The sequence below is a fragment of the Palaemon carinicauda genome, chromosome 26 (genome assembly GCF_036898095.1).
Source record: "Palaemon carinicauda isolate YSFRI2023 chromosome 26, ASM3689809v2, whole genome shotgun sequence".
Taxonomy (NCBI): Eukaryota; Metazoa; Arthropoda; class Malacostraca; order Decapoda; family Palaemonidae; genus Palaemon; species Palaemon carinicauda.
In genome coordinates, this window is record NC_090750.1 from 78,701,667 (window position 1) to 78,719,166 (window position 17,500).

Below are 17,500 nucleotides of genomic sequence, written 5' to 3' on the forward strand. Positions count from 1 at the left end.
TACAGGACTTCCACTGTCGTTTTACCTTGTTCGTTCAGAGTATTTAACGTTTTATATCGCGTGTTGTTCATTTACTGTTAAATCGTCACTACCAAATGACTCATGAAATAAGAGTCTTCAGTTTCCTCTTGAAAGCCTTAATGTCTTCAATCATTCGAATGATTCATGGTAGCTTATTATATAATCTCGGGGCCACATATTTAAAGGCTCTTGAGCCTAAAGTAGACATAAATCTAGGTTCCAACAGTTTGAAGCCATCTGTAACTATTCTCGTGTCGATACGATTTGTTGGCTGCGCAATATGTAGCAGTTCTCTTAAGTATTTTGGACGCCCGGTTCTGATAACTTGGTGGGTTATTGTACATATTTTAAATTCAATCCTCGCTTTAATCGGCAGCCAGTGTAAATCGATTAGTATAAGGGTGATTCTTTCTCTAGGTGGGACACCTTTTATCAGTCTTGCTCCTCTGTTTATTATGTTTTGTAATTTCTTAAGTTGCACTTTTGGTAAATTGTAGTAGATAGAGTTGCAGTAGTCAGTCCTGGTAATAACACAATTTATCACATGCTTCTTTACAGAATTTTCGTCCAGGTACTTTTACTTGCCTTCATTTCATGTCTGTGTTTGTATGTATGTGGTTATGTATGGACCATATATATGATATATATGTGTATACATGTGTGTTTGTGTAACGTTTAAAAGGTTATTAGTGTTACTATCCATAAAAAAATCTGATAAAATATATAAATGTCTACGACATCATAATCATGTCGGCAGTCTTTCTGTCCTTCACTGACAAGAATCACAAATTGTTTTTCATTCATAATGCATTTCAGATACTGAAATGCTACGTGTACTGCTTATGCAGAATAAAACTGTCGTGTCTCTGAATAATTGGTGACTTAATGAGACACTGCGGAAAAAATAAACACAAAGGAAATAGTTGTTTTTATTTGGCATATGGTGACGTGAAAATCCGTTATGCCTTAAAGAGATTCCGGATATGAATGACGTCATTGTGTTGTTACTGTTGTATTGAACGAATTGAAAACTTTAAAGATTTGTATTTCATTATTTTTTTCATCGCCATCTATTATTATTATTATTATTATTATTATTATTATTATTATTATTATTATTATTATTATTATTATTCTACAACCCTGGTTGGAAAAGCAAGATGCTATAAGGCCAAGGGCTCCAACAGGGAAAATAGCCCAGTTAGGAAACTAATAAAGATATAAATTATAAGACAAGTTTACGAACAGTAACAACATTAAAATAAACCTTTATTATATAAACTATAAAAATTTCAAAAAAAAAACAGAGGAAGAGAAATAAGATAGAATAGTGCGCCTGATTGTACTGCGATAATTAAGTTCATAATGGAGATATTATTATAGTAATTTGATACTTTTTGTGTTTCATTCACCAGTTTCTTTTCTCTTATTGTTTTTACAGAGACTTTGCACTTTGGTCGAAAATCCTAATTAACAACGCTTCATTATTTATAGAATTGGTGTTATTAGTATTAATAACGACTTATAACCAATTTCAACTTTTTATAGCAATATAATATACCATAAACTCTCATTGAATAGTTTTTCATTTCGTAAAACCTCTCACAAGTCAAAAATCTCTAAAATCAATATAGATTATTTTTGATTCTTTGATTATGACATTTTGGAGGCTTACGTTGCGTTTATGATATTTTCACTGGGAAGATTAATTATTCGTGCAAATTGAAGTAAGATTTTAAGATATTGTACATTACGCAAATGCAGTCAGATATATATATATATATACATACATATATATATATATATATATATATATATATATATATATATATATATATATATATATATATATATATATATATATATATATATATATATATATATGTATATATATTTCTGACTGCATTTGCGTAATGTACAATATCTTAAAATCTTACTTCAATTTGCACGAATAATATATATCTTTTGCATGGGAGATAATTTGTTTGGAATGCGTGCCGAAGGCAGACATGTTCCCATTCAAGGTTATAATATCTTGACTATCATCATTGTTGTTAATATTGCGTCTTAATAACACATTAGAAATCTGTAAAAATACGTCTTCATTTCTAATCCATTTTCTACCTGCTGAGAGTAAGGTACTCTTCAAACATGTTAACATTGTTTGCAGTATATCTTTAGGATGTCGATACTAAGATCTAAAAGACACTATAGTCAATTCTTTTTAGTGAGGCAGATTTGCACCGACTCCCGGAAAAGTTTCGTGCTATCTGATTGGTTAGAATTATCTTCTCCAAACAATCAGCGAGCAGGAAACTTTTCCGAGCTAAAAGGGCACCCCTGTGAATCGGTGCAAATCTGCCTCACTAAAAAGAATTGCCTATAGGCCTACCCAAGGTCATTTAAATGTGCTCCCATGCGCAGTCAAAGCCGGAGTTTGTTGTTAGTGACTGAAGTGCGTGACGTCATGACCCCCTCTAGGGATCTGGCTACGCTCAAGGAATCGTTAATACTTGTGTTCATTTCTGCATTATTTAGACCTTGGTCGGTACAACTAAAAACATTAAGAAATAGGAGAAGGTTGGTAAAAGGGAAGTGAAGTCGAAGCTTAACGAATTACCTCAAGTATGAATTAGGCTTTTGTTTTTAGCTGGTAAAAAAGGTTGGTGAAAGTGAGGACATTTAGCCAGCTAACTATTGCTTGAAATAACTTTGGAAAGTTGAGTTTTAGTAAGAGTAATGTAAAGTGTGGTTAAGCCGTAATTTTATTTACATTACCGCACATTTTTCTTGTAATGGTTTTAAAGTTAGCATAATTATCTTAGATTTATTTTAAATTGAATTTTCTGTTTTTCTCGGCTATTCGTGTAGTATTTTCTAGTACTGAAGCTAATCCTTGTGGATTTTGCAAAATGGACTTATATCAGTGCAAATTAGCAAATACAGTATGTCAGAGTATCTAGGCAGGCAGTTAATTCTAATAGCCAGGCCTTCTCCATCATAAGGCTCAATACTACTCAGTATTCTAGAAGTTATGTTCGAACTGTCCAAGCTGTGGAATGGTCTTCCTAATCGGGTAGTTGAATCAGTAGAACTTCAAAAGTTCTAAGTTGCAGCAAACGTTTTTATGTTGAACAGGCTGACATGAGTCTTTTTGTAGTTTATATATGACATACATGTTTTGACGTTGTTACTGTTTTTAGAATAATTTATTGTTGATTTGTTCTCATTTATTTATTTCCTCATTTCCTTTCCTCATTGAGCTATTTTTCCCTGTTGGAGCCCTTGGGCTTATAGCATCTTGCTTTCCCAACAAGGGTTGTAGCTTGGCTAATAATAATAATAATAATAATAATAATAATAATAATAATAATAATAATATTGCAAGGGAAATTGCTCGGTTGACGTATTCTCTATACTATTGCCTCCGTGGAGAATTTCACTTAAAAAGTTTAATCACTAAACGAGGGTGACGAACTGCTCAAGTGTTCGTATCTGTGACGCACTAGATTTATAATTATCACGAGTCATATCTTTGAAAAAAAAAAAAATACATAATCGCATATAAACGGAAATTCAAATTTAAAAAAAAGAATAAAAAATAAAGTTTTGTCAATTTTTTTTATTTATTTATTTTTTTTTTTTTTTTGTCAACGCAATTATCGAGTGAGGAAATGGTTCTTTCTCTCTTTCTTTCGTTCCTGTCCTGTTTGTTGGCGGTTGCTTGTTTATTTACTCGTTTCCCAACATCAGTAGATTGATAAATCGTGTGTGAAGATTAACATGACTAAAATTCAGTTTTGTATCTAACAATTATTAAAGAAAAAAAAATTAGCAAAGCGTCTGGCAGTGCCTGGAAAACCCTCGACTCTCCAACTATAGGTCATAGATTCCATTCCAATTGTGTGCATTCCCCTAAAACATTGGATAATGTACCTTTGTGGACAGTTAAATAAGGCAAACTGCAACTAGGGAGAAAATAACATGGGTTTAAAAACCCTCTTTTACAATATCTAGCTGAGCACTAGAAAATGAATGCCCTCTAAAGCCCTTCCTTCACGCTCAAGATACTCATTTTGATTTGTTCTATTGTAATAGAAAATCGGAACTATTTTTTTCTTTGAATAAACATCTCAAGTTAGCTCAAATTTCTGATGATTTTTCTCCCTTGACTGTTAACGACTGCACTATTTGGTAGGCCTGTTGCTTTAGCTATCTGCTTCTGCACTATTTGCTAGGCCTGTTTCTTTGACTGCCTGTTTCAGCACTATTTGATAGGTCCGTATCTTTGGCTGCCTGCTTCTGCACTGTGCGCTTTGGCAGCCTACTTCGGCACTATTTTCTAGGTCTGTTTCTATGGCTGCCTGCTTCTGCACTATATGCTAGGCCTGTTTTTATGGCTGCCTGCCTTGGCACTATTTGCTAGGCATGTTTCTATAGCTGCCTGTTTCTATGGCTGCCTGCTTCTGCACTATTTGCTAGGTCTCTTTCTGTGGCTGCCCGCTTCAGCACTATTTACTAGGCCTATTTATATGGCTGTCTACTTCTGCACTATTTGCTAGGCATGTTTCTATGGCTGCCTGCTTTTGCACTATTTTCTAGGTCTGGTTCTATGGCTGCCTGCTTCTGCACTATTTGCTAGGTTTCTTTCTATGGCTGCCTGCTTCTGCACTATTTGCTAGGCCTGTTTCTATGGCTGTCTGCTTCTGCACTATTGGCTAGGCCTTTTTCTATTGCTGCCCGCTTCTGCACTATTTGCCAGGTCTGCTTCTTGACTGCCCACTTCTGCACTATTTGCTACGCCTGTTTATATGGCTGCCTGCTTATGCACAATTAGTTAGGCCTGTTTCTGTGGCTGCCTGCTTCTGCATTATTTGCTAGGTCTGTTTCTATGGCCTGCTTCTTCTGCTGTTAGGCCTGTTTCTGTGGCTGCCTGCTTCTGCACTATTTGCTAGGCCTCTTTCTGCACTATTTGCTAGGCCCCTGTTTCTATTGCTGCCTACTTCTGTACTATTTGCTAGGCCTGTTTCTATGGCTGTCTGCTTCTGCACTATTTGCTAGGACTGTTTCTATGGCTGTCTGCTTCTGCACTATTAGCTAGGGCTGTTTCTGTGGCTGCCTGCTTCTGCACTTTTTGCTAGGTCTGTTCCTATGGCCTGCTTCTTCTGCACTACTTGCTAGGCCTGTTTCTGTGGCTGCCTGCTCCTGCACTATTTGCTAGGTCCGTTTCTACGGATGCCTGCTTCTGCTCTATTTACTAGGCCTGTTTCTGTGGCTGCCTGCTTCTGCACTATTTGCTAGGTCCGTTTCTATGGCTGCTTGCTTCTGCACTATTTGCTAGGCTTGTTTCTGTGACTGTCTGCTTTTCCACTATTTGCTAGGTCCGTTTCTATGGCTGCCTGCTTCTGCACTATTTGCTAGGCTTGTTTCTTTGGCTGCCTGCTTCTCTCTTAATATGAATCATAACTCTAATCTTTCCGTGAACTTCTTACATTATCGTTAACTAAAATTCAATTCATTCCAACATACTCAACCTTCAACTTTTCTAGGAAAAGCTTTCAAATCATCACTATATACATCACAATGTTGATTCCACCTCAAAGGTGTTGGTTTTCTTAATAGGCACTGGTACTTCTAATACTTGAAAATCTCTAAGTCAGTCTTGCGAAATATGAATTTTACCAAACAATATTTTACCATTGTTGGGGCTCTCGTATAGTAATTTTGTTTTTATTACCCTGTGGCAAAAAAGAAATATCCAATAACTGTCACGAGGATGAAAAAATTCATAAAAGTGTCATGTGACGCCCTTATAAGTGTCATCAAGTGACACACTGATCCGGCATCTGGTCATACTAACATAAAACAACCTGGCTAATATATCGTAATATATAATATAATATATATTGTAATCCTATATTGTCTCTCCCAAAGTATTATTATTATTATTATTATTATTATTATTATCATCATCATCATCATTACTTGCTAAGCTAAATCCCTGGTTGGAAAAGCAGGATGCTATAAGCCAAGGGGCCCCAACAGGGAAAATAGCCCAGTGAGGAAAGGAAACAAGGAAAAATATATTTTAAGAACAGTAACATTAAATTTAATATTTCCTATATAAAAACAATAAAAACTTTAACAAAACAATGTATTTCTACATATCTGTTCACTGTTATAGATTTACGATACCAAACTATTTCTTCCATGACAGACATTTGTGGTGTATTTAAAACTTATGACTGATGGGTTTATTGGGTTAGTTTCTCGTGAAGCCATAAATCTTTCGAAAGTCCTTCAGAGAGTCTCAGGGTTTTCAAGATGAGGAGCGATCATCAATCACTTCAGGAGAGAAATCCTACGGTTTGATATACGAAACCGAATAGACATTTACGTTCGCTTCTCATTTTTGTTTCTTTTATAATATATTGGTTTTTTAAATATTGTTTTATTTTTTATGTATTTAGAAAAATACATTATTTGCATGTATAGAAATTCTTTGAGATTATTAAGATTAGGTTTTACAAATTAATGAAGTATTAAAATATGTAAATTATACCAGTCGAGAAAAATTAAGTTGTTTGATAAAATATTGTTTTATTTTGTATGTATTTAGAAAAAGACATTATTTGCATATATAGAAATTCTTTGAGATTATTAAGATTAGGTTTTACAAATTATTGAAGTATTAAAATATGTAAATTATACCAGTCGAGAAAAATTAAGTTGTTTGATAAAATATTGTTTTATTTTGTATGTATTTATAAAAATACATTATTTGCATATATAGAAATTCTTTGAGATTATTAAGATTAGGTTTTACAAATTAAAGAAGTATTAAAATATGTAAATTATACCAGTCGAGAAAAATTTTAGTATGAATGAATTAAATCTTAATTGTTATTTTTGCTATGATTTATGTGTTGTTAAGAGTTAATGATAATGTTTATAAGTATCTTTCACTTATTATTATATAGATATTACATTAAGTTATCATATTTCAAAAACCAAGATGACGCTTAAAGATAATTTTGAAGGAATTTATAAAAAAAGGATGAAAGAAAATGTTCAGAATTAATGAAAAAATAGTGATAAAGACTGATCTTTACAAGCCCGCTTGCAGATACAATCGGATTCCTAACAAACTCATTCGCTATTTAGACGTTATTCGTCACAATATGGGTTCGTTTAGAATTTTGTTTACAGGCCATATAACTATACACATACATACATACATACATAAAAGCACCTACAAAATAGTTGTGAATATTTTGGATTGGGAAAGGAGGAATTCATTAGCTCTTTTGAAATAACAGTCCTCCTTAAAGAATCTACAATGTCTTTTTTCTTTAGTGTTCCTTCTAAATCTTAGACGATATATATATATATATATATATATATAATATATATATATATATATATATATATAGGTACAAGCTTCACTGGTAGATTGTGATATCTAGAATGACTAAGATATAGCCGGAACACTAAAGAAAAAATATAAAGATAAGTTTCTTCAGGTTTATGGACTGTTATTTCTAAAGAGCCTATGACTCTGTCCTTTCACAATCTAAAATATTTTCCACGATTTTGTGGGTGCTTTTATGTATGTATGTTTATGTGTATGAATGTATGTATGTATGTATATAGTTATATGACCTGCATATATATATATATATATATATATTCATTAAATATTAAAATAATTGGTGCGTCAGATATTCTAAGGTAGCACTTCTATTTTTCATCTTTTCTTGTCTTCATGTATAGATTTTTGAGGGAAACGACGAAATTAATTACTGTGTTGCTCCCTTTAATCAACTTTAGCTGGCAGTTGTTTCGCCCTAAACTAATGTCTTTCATCAGGGCTTCTTTACAAGAAATTATCTTTATTATAATTGCACTGCATTCATACAAACGAAAATAAGAGAACTAAAAATATAAAAAGCTACTAATATGAAAATTTTGAAATATTTTGCACAAAAAATTCATGAAAATACTACTGAAAACATCTGGATCTCTAATGAAATTTCAAAATTTCACTTAGAGTTCTAAAGACCTCGTGTTGGAGAAAAATCTTGATTTTCAGTGAAGTCCCACAACACCAATTCCTAAGCTCCAGGATATGAATGCAAAGCATCATATAAGGATAATTATTTCCATGTAGGGGTGCCCTGATGAAAGCCATTAGGTATTGGCTGAAACAGCTGTCGGCAAAAGTTGAATAAATGGAGCAGCAGATTAATTAATTTCGTCTTGTCTTTCAAAACTCTATTCCCGAAGACAGATATAATACAGAAAACTAGGAAAGTGTTGTCTTGAAATAATTGATAACAGAAGTCCTGTAGCATTCAATGAAAAATCCCTAACTTAGACTATGCCTATAAGAGCATATGCATACATATAGCTTATACAGTATATAAGTCTGTGTGCTTGGTGATATTACAAATTCTTCTGATACGAGAAACGTCTTGGTTCGTTGTGTTTAAACAAACAATTTTCGCGTAAGGATACCATCCGTAATCACGTATAGATTTGATTCTTATAAATACAAAGACTCCATGAACTAGAACGGTCAGCTTAAAGGCGACATTGACATAGAAATAAGTGCTCTCCTTCCTCTTGCATATGCATGAGGTGGTGGAGCTTCGTCTGAAAAGCCTCCAACTGCGCGTAATGCATTCCTGCACGCTGAAGGCTTCCGAACAATGACCTGTGACTTTATACTCTGAAGAAGAAGAGGGTATTTTATGAAGCGGTCTCTCGTGTTGCTTGGTGTCTTCTTCTTCTTCTTCTTCTTCTTTTTATTTATGACGGCCATGTTTTATTTCCGCGGTTGTATCTAGCTAGTTAGCTATAGATAGCTGTAACTTCTCTTTCAAGTTAGGTAAAGCTGGGACTCGTGGATCATCAGGGGATTTGAATATGCTACTAACGTGTTTAGAATAATGGCAGCTATTTTAACTATTTTAAAACTGTGGCTATCGATGCGTATTACGCAAATTATGAATACCAGATGATTTTATAATAATAGTCTTTGTAATAAGATCATTAATAATAATATGACAGCAGTGACTGTGATAATGAGTGTGGACAGCAATACATTCCCTTCGTCAGTACCCGGAGCACAAATGTTGGTACTCGGCCGCGAATACAAATGTTGTAAGACATTCGTCCCTTTAAGCGGGGCTTACACGATCGAACGGTTCGTCGAACCCGGTTGTCGAACATGCTTGTCGAACATGCTTGTCAAACGGTTCGAAAAGGTGGAGTCAGCCATAAATGCATAAGGATTGTGAACAATGAAGCCCCGCCCACAAGAGTCAGGCGAGAACAGTCTTTCTTCGAACCGTTCGACAAACGTGTTCGACCACCAAATACCCCTATCACACGTTCGAGCATCCCTTCAAACACCTGTCTGTCGAACCGCGTTCGACAAACCGTTCGACCGTGTAAACCCACCTTTAAAACGAGCATCTCTCTCTCTCTCTCTCTCTCTCTCTCTCTCTCTCTCTCTCTCGCTTGGAATATTTCTGTTCCATTTTTTACGACGTGAAAATCCAGATACGCTAAATTCCCGGGAAATGTCGGAGAGGTCAGATTCCTCCTCTTCTTCGGTCTCAGAGATGGAATTCTCTCTCTCTCTCTCTCTCTCTCTCTCTCTCTCTCTCTGAAAATTGGAGACATTTAACGCTGAAGCAATTTCGTGTTATTTATGCGTCGTCATTTTATGTTCAAAACGACAGTGGCAGGGAAAGAGTGATAAGAGACAGGTAAAGGTTAGTTGACACTCTCTCTCTCTCTCTCTCTCTCTCTCTCTCTCTCTCTCTCAAGTATTATGTATTGTCTGTTGTCTTTTAATATAATTTACCATCCTGAAATGTAACATGGGTCTCTCTCTCTCTCTCTCTCTCTCTCTCTCTCTCTCTCTCTCTCAGATTTCTAAAACAGAGAGAGAGAGAGAGAGAGAGAGAGAGAGAGAGAGAGAGCACACAGTGGTTCCGTGCGTCAGAGCAGCTGACGATGATAGAATATTCTGTACACCTATTGTGACGTCATGTGGCATTCTGGGAAGATTTGAAAAAGGTCTGGCTCTTACTGCTTCCAGGACTATGGACAGCAGTCCTTTCCATCTTCAAAGAGATGAAGCCGCTGCCGAAGAACATCAAGTAAATTACAGAATTCTACAGAGATAGATGGAGATGGTTGGGCATGCTCTTCACACTCCCCAATAGAAATTTGTTCACCAATCTTTCAACTGGACGCCACAAGACACTAGAAGAATTGGAAAACACAGACCTACATGGATGAGGACTATGAAACGTGAAGTAGATGATGAATGGTGAAGTATTAATTTTAAATCTCAATATGGAGACGACTGGCGAAATCTAACCGAGGCCCTTTGCTTCAATAAGGCGTAGGGGGAGATGGTGATGACAATCGCTTTAAATATTTTTGTTCCTCTCTGCAAATTGACATTGAAAGACAGATCACCAACAACTCAGTCGAGATAGAATCACAATGGGGAACAAAAATGCCCAAAAGCCACATTTGACAGTGCAATGACCTCATTGCAGAACGGTAAAAAATACGCGTTTATTTAGTAAAAAAGAAGAAAAATATTTATTTATTATTAATTTTTATCTATAAAACTCGAGATGAATAATAATGTGACTTGGACCAGGAGGTATTTTCTTCTGTTCAGTTATTATTATTATTATTATTATTATTATTATTATTATTATTATTATTATTATTATTATTATTTATATTTATATTTCTATTAGCTAAGCTGTAATCCTAGTTGAAAAAGCAGGATGCTATACGCCCAAGGGATTCAACAGGGAAAAATAGCCCAGTGAAGAAAGGAAGTCAATAAACTACAAGAGAAGTAATGAACAAATAAAATAAAATATTTTAAGAACAGTAACAATATTAAAAATGAGCTTTCATATTTAAACTATATACACTTAAAAACCAAAAGGAAGGGAAATAAGACAGAATAGTGGCCTCAAACAAGAGAACTCTGCCCCAAGACAGTGAAAGGCCTGCAGAGGCTATGACACTTTCCAAGACTAGAGAACAATGCTTTTATTTTGGAGTGTCCTTACAGAAGAGCTGCTTACCATAGCTAAAGAGTCTATTCTACCCTTGCCATAAGGAAAGTAGACATTAAATAATTACAGTGCAGTAGGTAATCCCTTGAGCTAAGAAGAATTGTTTTGTAATCTCAGAAATGTCAGGTGTATGAGGACAGAGGAGAATGTGGAGAGTATAAGCCAGACTATTCAGTGCATGTATAGACAAAGAAAAAATGAGTCGTAACTTGGGAGAGGTATCCAATGTAGTACTGTCTGGCCAGTGAAAGGACCCAATAACTCTCCAGCGGTAGTATCTCAACAGGCAACCGGTGCCTTGGGCAACCTACTACCATTATATTATAATTTAGTAACATAGTAGTACTCTTATTCTATTCGATATTTAGTTTCACCGCGGGAACTCACGATATTATGTTTTAATAACGTATCTAAGTTTAATTCAGTTACAGGGAAACTCTGGGTCCTCGTCGTTGCCCTTTTAAACCTCCTTATTTATCTCGCCTCTCTGACAGTGGAGGTGTCAGAGTTTAACTCCACTAAATTATGCGTGACGTTAGAACGCTTGGTTTATTAAACCAGCAGGATTATCCAGTTCAAGCCAACGAAATAATGTTATAATGTTGTATGAAGCTCGAACATGCAAACTTGGAGTGCAGCCTATTAAAACAGAGTGAGTCATGCAAGATTGAGATGAAGTTCTTTATTTTGTGTTATATTTTCTTGTAACGGATGCGATAGGTTTAATTACAAATTTCTCAGTCTTATTAGTTTCCATATATTTGTTTATTTATATGTTTGTAATTAGTACTAAATTCTCTCTAGATTTAGCTTCCTGTTAAGGATATTCTTATGTCAACTGTTCTTTACGAAGTACAAGGATAACATTATGTCGTATCCATGGGGTCAGTTCTTACTGTCTACTTTTTCATTCTCTATCGTTTCCTTCAGGTTGGAGTAAGATGGGTTTTATGGCGATTAATATTTATTCAATGTTTACCGTGACGGAATTTGATATGTGAACATATCGTTGATTTATTTTATATCTATTGGCACTCTGAAAGTTCAATTTCGTTCATACAAAGTTATATTTGTTTGAGTTTTTAACAATTTATTGACTATAAGTAAGTCCGTGTCTTCACCCGAAGTGAAGTCTTAATCTTAGATCGTTATGTTGTATGCTTGCAGAAGGCTAAAATAAGCAATAAACTTTTTTTTTCATATTTTCATGGCTATAATAAGTAAATGAAATAGGCTTTTATTCTTATTCTCTTTTTGTCTCTGCGCTAGAGATAGCAATATATGAATAAGAGCTACCGTCAATGTTTTAGGAATTGTGGTGGTTTATTAGAAACGTCCCTGCCCGGCGATTTGCTGGACGGGGTATCGAGTCCCGCTCAAACTCGATAGTTTCTTATAGTATCTGCAACCTTACCATCCTTGTGAGCTAAGGATGGGGATGTGGGGGGGACCCTTTAGGTCTACTTGCTGAGTCATCAGTAGCCATTGCTTGGCTCTCCTTGGTCCTAACTTTGGTGTAGAAGGGGCGTGGGCGCTGATCATCTGTATATATGATCTGTCTGTAAGGCATTTTCCTAATCAGGGCAATGTCACTGTCCCTTGCCTCTGCCTTTCATGAGTGACCTTTAAAACTTTAGAAGCTCAAACATAGCGCAAATGCTTTTCTGTTTAGCAGTTCGACCTAAGTCTCGCTTCATAGTTTAAAATGTTACTTATTTGTTTGATATATTTTCAACTTCTCAATTCATCTTCCAAACTGGGATTTTCTCCAACTATACTTGCAATTTAGTTAATAATAACAATAATAAAAAACACAATAAATAATTCACTTACTTATTAGGAATCCGTGAAAGCTGTGAGTTGTGTACACCTCTTGCATGTAGTAATGGTCGGGAGCCTTTATTGGCTCGACAATAACTTCTCCGTGGTTCTCGTTGTATCCGAAGAGCCACTGGCCTATCATGGACTCGTAGGTGATGACTTTGTAGGTCCATCTGTCGAAATTGCCAGACTCGTCGAGGAGTTCCCAGTGGTCACTGGAAATATTATTGCAATTTAGAATTAAAAGTGAAAAAAAGGTAATTTGAAGAAAGAACTTTGAACTTTTTCAATTTAATTATTTGGTTTGTGAGTGATGCTACATAACTAAACACAAATTTTGATATTTTGATGGTCTTTATTCATGGGGAGGTTAAAAAAAGAAAAAAAAACTGTTATGGCGGAAAAAAATATTTTCACTAATGCGTTTATCATAATTCATATGAAAAAAAAAAGCAAAAATTAAAACAGATGAAAATATTTTCATTCCACATGGAAAATGAGATGGAAAAAAATAGTATATCATTTGGGATGAAAAAAAAACCCTTGATTAGACAAAACTGTAACCAAAAAAAAAAAAAAATAAGTTAGTGGAAATGTAGGTCACAAAAGGCCATAATAACATTGATAAAAACTAGATCAACATGAAGGCAAGGGCCTTGATGATGGAATTGACTTTGATACGAACCTATACCCAGAAGAGAGAACTCCATAGATGAAAGAGTATTTTTTCAAACAGGGATAGCTGCACCCGTACAATATAGAAAAGATCTTTTAATCTATATGGCAAAGGTATAATAGTATTGAGTGAAATAAAATTAATACAAGTCTTAAAGATGTAAAGAAAAGAAAGGTTAGTGTATAACCCAAAGTTATCAGAACGAAAAAACGCCCAAACAAAGTTATCAGAACGAAACACAAAACTTTCTCTGAAGAATCAGCACAGGAATAAAAATGCGAAATTGAAATCAAATCACTAAAAAGGTAAAATAAGAAATAATGGTAGAACCTCAGACCAAAGTAACCGTAATATGTAAAAGCAAGAGGAACCTACAATTAAAACTTAAAGGTGAACCACCGTTAAGGCTAACTAAGGACGTCACAGGAAGAGAGAGGAAGAGAGGACTCTGTCATATAGGCTGTTTACTATACATTGTGATGTGCGCTGTGTTATTACAGTAATGTTGCATTTGTGTGTGTGTGTATATATATATATATATATATATATATATATATATATATATATATATAAATTATATATATATAAATAATATATATGCATATATATATAAATTATATATATTATATATGATATATATATATATTATATATATATATATATATATATATATATATATTATATATAATATATATAATATATATACATACATATATATATATATATATATATATATATATATATATATATATATATATATCACTACATTTCTAACTCTAATTTGAGAGATAGAGAATATATGTAATATAAATACGAGGGTGTTGTAATTTTTTGTGATTTATATATGCATGTAAGTGCTCTCGGAAAAAAAAGTCGAAAATACACAAGCAATTGAAGCACCATCGTGAATAAAGGTCAGACAGTCATACTTTTAGCATCAGAGGCTCGAGAGAGAGAGAGAGAGAGAGAGAGAGAGAGAGAGAGAGAGAGAGAGAGAGAGAGAATTTCTCTTATGGCAATCTCGGCACTAAAAGCATCGCCAAACTTGTTATAAGCCGTTCATACGTCAAACTCTCTCTCTCTCTCTCTCTCTCTCTCTCTCTCTCTCTCTCTCTCTCTCTCTCTCTCTCTCTCTCTCTCTCTCTCTCTCCATCCAATCCTCCCTAATTGGGAGTCTAATATCATTGTTGTTAACAAAGGGATTATAATCGCCTCTGAGTTTTGAAGCGCTTCTGATCAACTTTCTTTTCTTTCTTTTTTTCCAATTGAAATTATGCATCTCTCACGTATTATAAATTCGTCTCCCATGAAACTTCACTGAGTATTTGCATTGTGACGTCACGATTTAGTGAAATCACCAAATTCAAAGAAAATTTTGAAATATAGCACAAAGGTTATTCAAAATCGTAGGAAAGGTACAGAGGCTCTGGTGTGACACTGTCAGTCTTCTCATAAGGTGTCGTTTCACCCAGTTTTAAAATCCAAGAGAATGACTACAAAAACTCGTCTCTTAAAAGAATGAGCAGCCGGAAGATGGCGTTAGATTCATAGGGCTTCTAAGCCCTTTTACGCCCCCTAAAAGAAGCTTATGTATTCAGAGATAGACAATATGTATACGTAGAAAGACCCATGATTAACATCTGTTGTCCTTACATAGTCTTAATTACCATCTTTCCCCCTTTTCAGGGAAAACTACCTCCTATGAATGAAAGTACTGTACTCAGTTTTGTGCTTATTTCTGTCCTTTCTTTTACTGTAAAGGTCAGTGACCTTCTTATTTTGTTTTAGAGCAAAGGCCGGAAGCACGCCTAACCTACTGACCTTTGCAAGACCAAGTGTCCAACGGAAACGGGAAATGGAAGGAATAAGTTCAGGGTTTAACCAAGAAGTAGCTTAACGCTTCTCTGTTTCTTGAATGATAACGGTTATAACATTTTGAGAGGCATAGCCAGTTGAGGACTTAATCAATGTTGTGGTGGCCGATGTGGTAACGTCCCTGACTGGTGAACGCCAGACTGGGATTCGAGTCCCGCTCAAACTCGTTAGTTTCTTTGGTCGCTACAGCCTCACTGTATGAGCTAAGGCTGGTGTGTTTGTGGGAGCCTATATGTCTATCTGCTGAGTCATCAGCAGCCATTGCCTTCCCCTCCTTGGTCCTAGCTAGAGTGGAGAGGGGGCTTGGATGCTGATCATATGTACATATAGTCAGTCTCTAGGGCGTTGTCCTGCTCGATAGGGCAATGCCACTGTCCTTTGACTCTGCCATTCATGAGCGGTCTTTAAATCTTTAAACCTTCTTTTCTTATCCCTGGGTAATAGACAGGAGTTCAAGCTGGATATAGATACAATGTCTTCTGCATTGTTTAACTTTATTAGTCGAATGATAGAGTCCCTTCTTGCCTGGAAGTGTTTTAAATAACTGACTTGACACTCGTATGGTTGGTTAACAGATTCTTTTGAAGGAACCACCAAGTCTGTGTATGACGTTTAAAAAATAATTATAATTATTTCACTTGCAATGGAAACCATACCTTATGTACCATGGTCTTGGGCTGTCTCTGGTTAGAGTTCTCTTGCTTGAGGGTACATTCAGGCACTATATTCTATAGTGTTTCCTTATTTCCTTTTCCTCACTTGGCTATGTTCCCTGTTGAAGCCCTTGGGCTTATAGCATCCTGCTTTCCCAACTAAGGTTGTAGCTTAGCTAATAATAATAATAATAATAATAATAATAATAATAATAATAATAATATACTTCTATCTACAAATACAACACATACATATATACTAGGATGTATAACTGAGAAAATAATCTCCTTAATAATAATAATAATAATAATAATAATAATAATAATAATAATAATAATAATAATAATAATAATAATCAGGAAACGAATCGCCATTTCTCAATCGGGTCGGAAATGCCACGTAACTGGTTTCTTTATCAAACGATGAAATATTCCGTTAAAAGCAATGACTTAAACACATTACATGACTCCGCTGAACAATACTATCGGCCAAACCTATCTATTTTTGTCATTCAACTTTCCAAGAATACTAAAAAACCAGGACACTGAACCGCCAGGACGAGTAATGCTGCTTGAATGCAAATAGTTACCTCCGCCAACGAAGTTGCGAGGAAGTTACGTTTTACCCTGTTTATGTGTGTGTTTGTTTGTGAACAGCTTCCTGGCTGATTTTATTCGTAGAGCAATGAAACTTGCAGGGATTAACTGTTATGTAAATAGGCTGGAAATTACTAAATTTTGGAAGGTCAAAGGTCAAGGTCAAGCAAAATGTCCATTTCACTTAATCAGCCATAAGTTTGGACATCGTAGTCACAGACTTCAAACTTGCTTCATATTTGAGTGTATGGAAATCCACGCCAATTAATACATGTTAAGGTCAAAGATCAAGGTCAAGAAATAAGCTGCCGCGGCGGAGATCTGCGCTCTACTGAGTGTCCCTCTAGTTATTTTGATTTTCAGTAGTCGTAACTATGTCTATCTCTCTTGTACTTGTGTACGTGGTGATATTTCTCCTTTGAGAAGATTTGCAGTCGCGCTTTTAAGGTTTACTCGTATTATACCTGTGAAGGATCCTCTTACAGTGTTCGCTTGCATTTGGTCACGAGTGTGCCATCTGCTGGCGATGCAAAATCGGTCACCCTTGTGAGATTTTTTTTTTTTTATTATATTTCATGTTGTGTTGCTTAGAGCGATTAAAAGACATAGGCATACGCAAATGAAGTTAAGAAAAGATCGTATAAGGGCCAGCAAATATTAAGGATTCAAGAGCAGTGGAAAAATGCCTAATTTATTATTATTATTATTAATATTATTATTATTATTATTATTATTAT

General features: G+C 35.0%; 2 protein-coding genes across 2 annotated transcripts in view; one reads left to right on the forward strand and one right to left on the reverse strand.

The window, feature by feature from the left end:
* The window catches only part of 5PtaseI (inositol polyphosphate-5-phosphatase A), a 297,544-nt gene that overhangs the window by 197,497 nt on the left and 82,547 nt on the right, over nt 1-17,500 (forward strand). The window lies entirely within an intron of this gene.
* Nucleotides 1-17,500, reverse strand: part of LOC137620247 (uncharacterized) — a 28,281-nt gene that overhangs the window by 7,448 nt on the left and 3,333 nt on the right. The window contains exon 2 of the mRNA XM_068350486.1: nt 12,975-13,177. Coding sequence (XP_068206587.1) covers nt 12,975-13,177 — 203 coding nt within the window. The remainder of the gene's footprint in view (nt 1-12,974; nt 13,178-17,500) is intronic.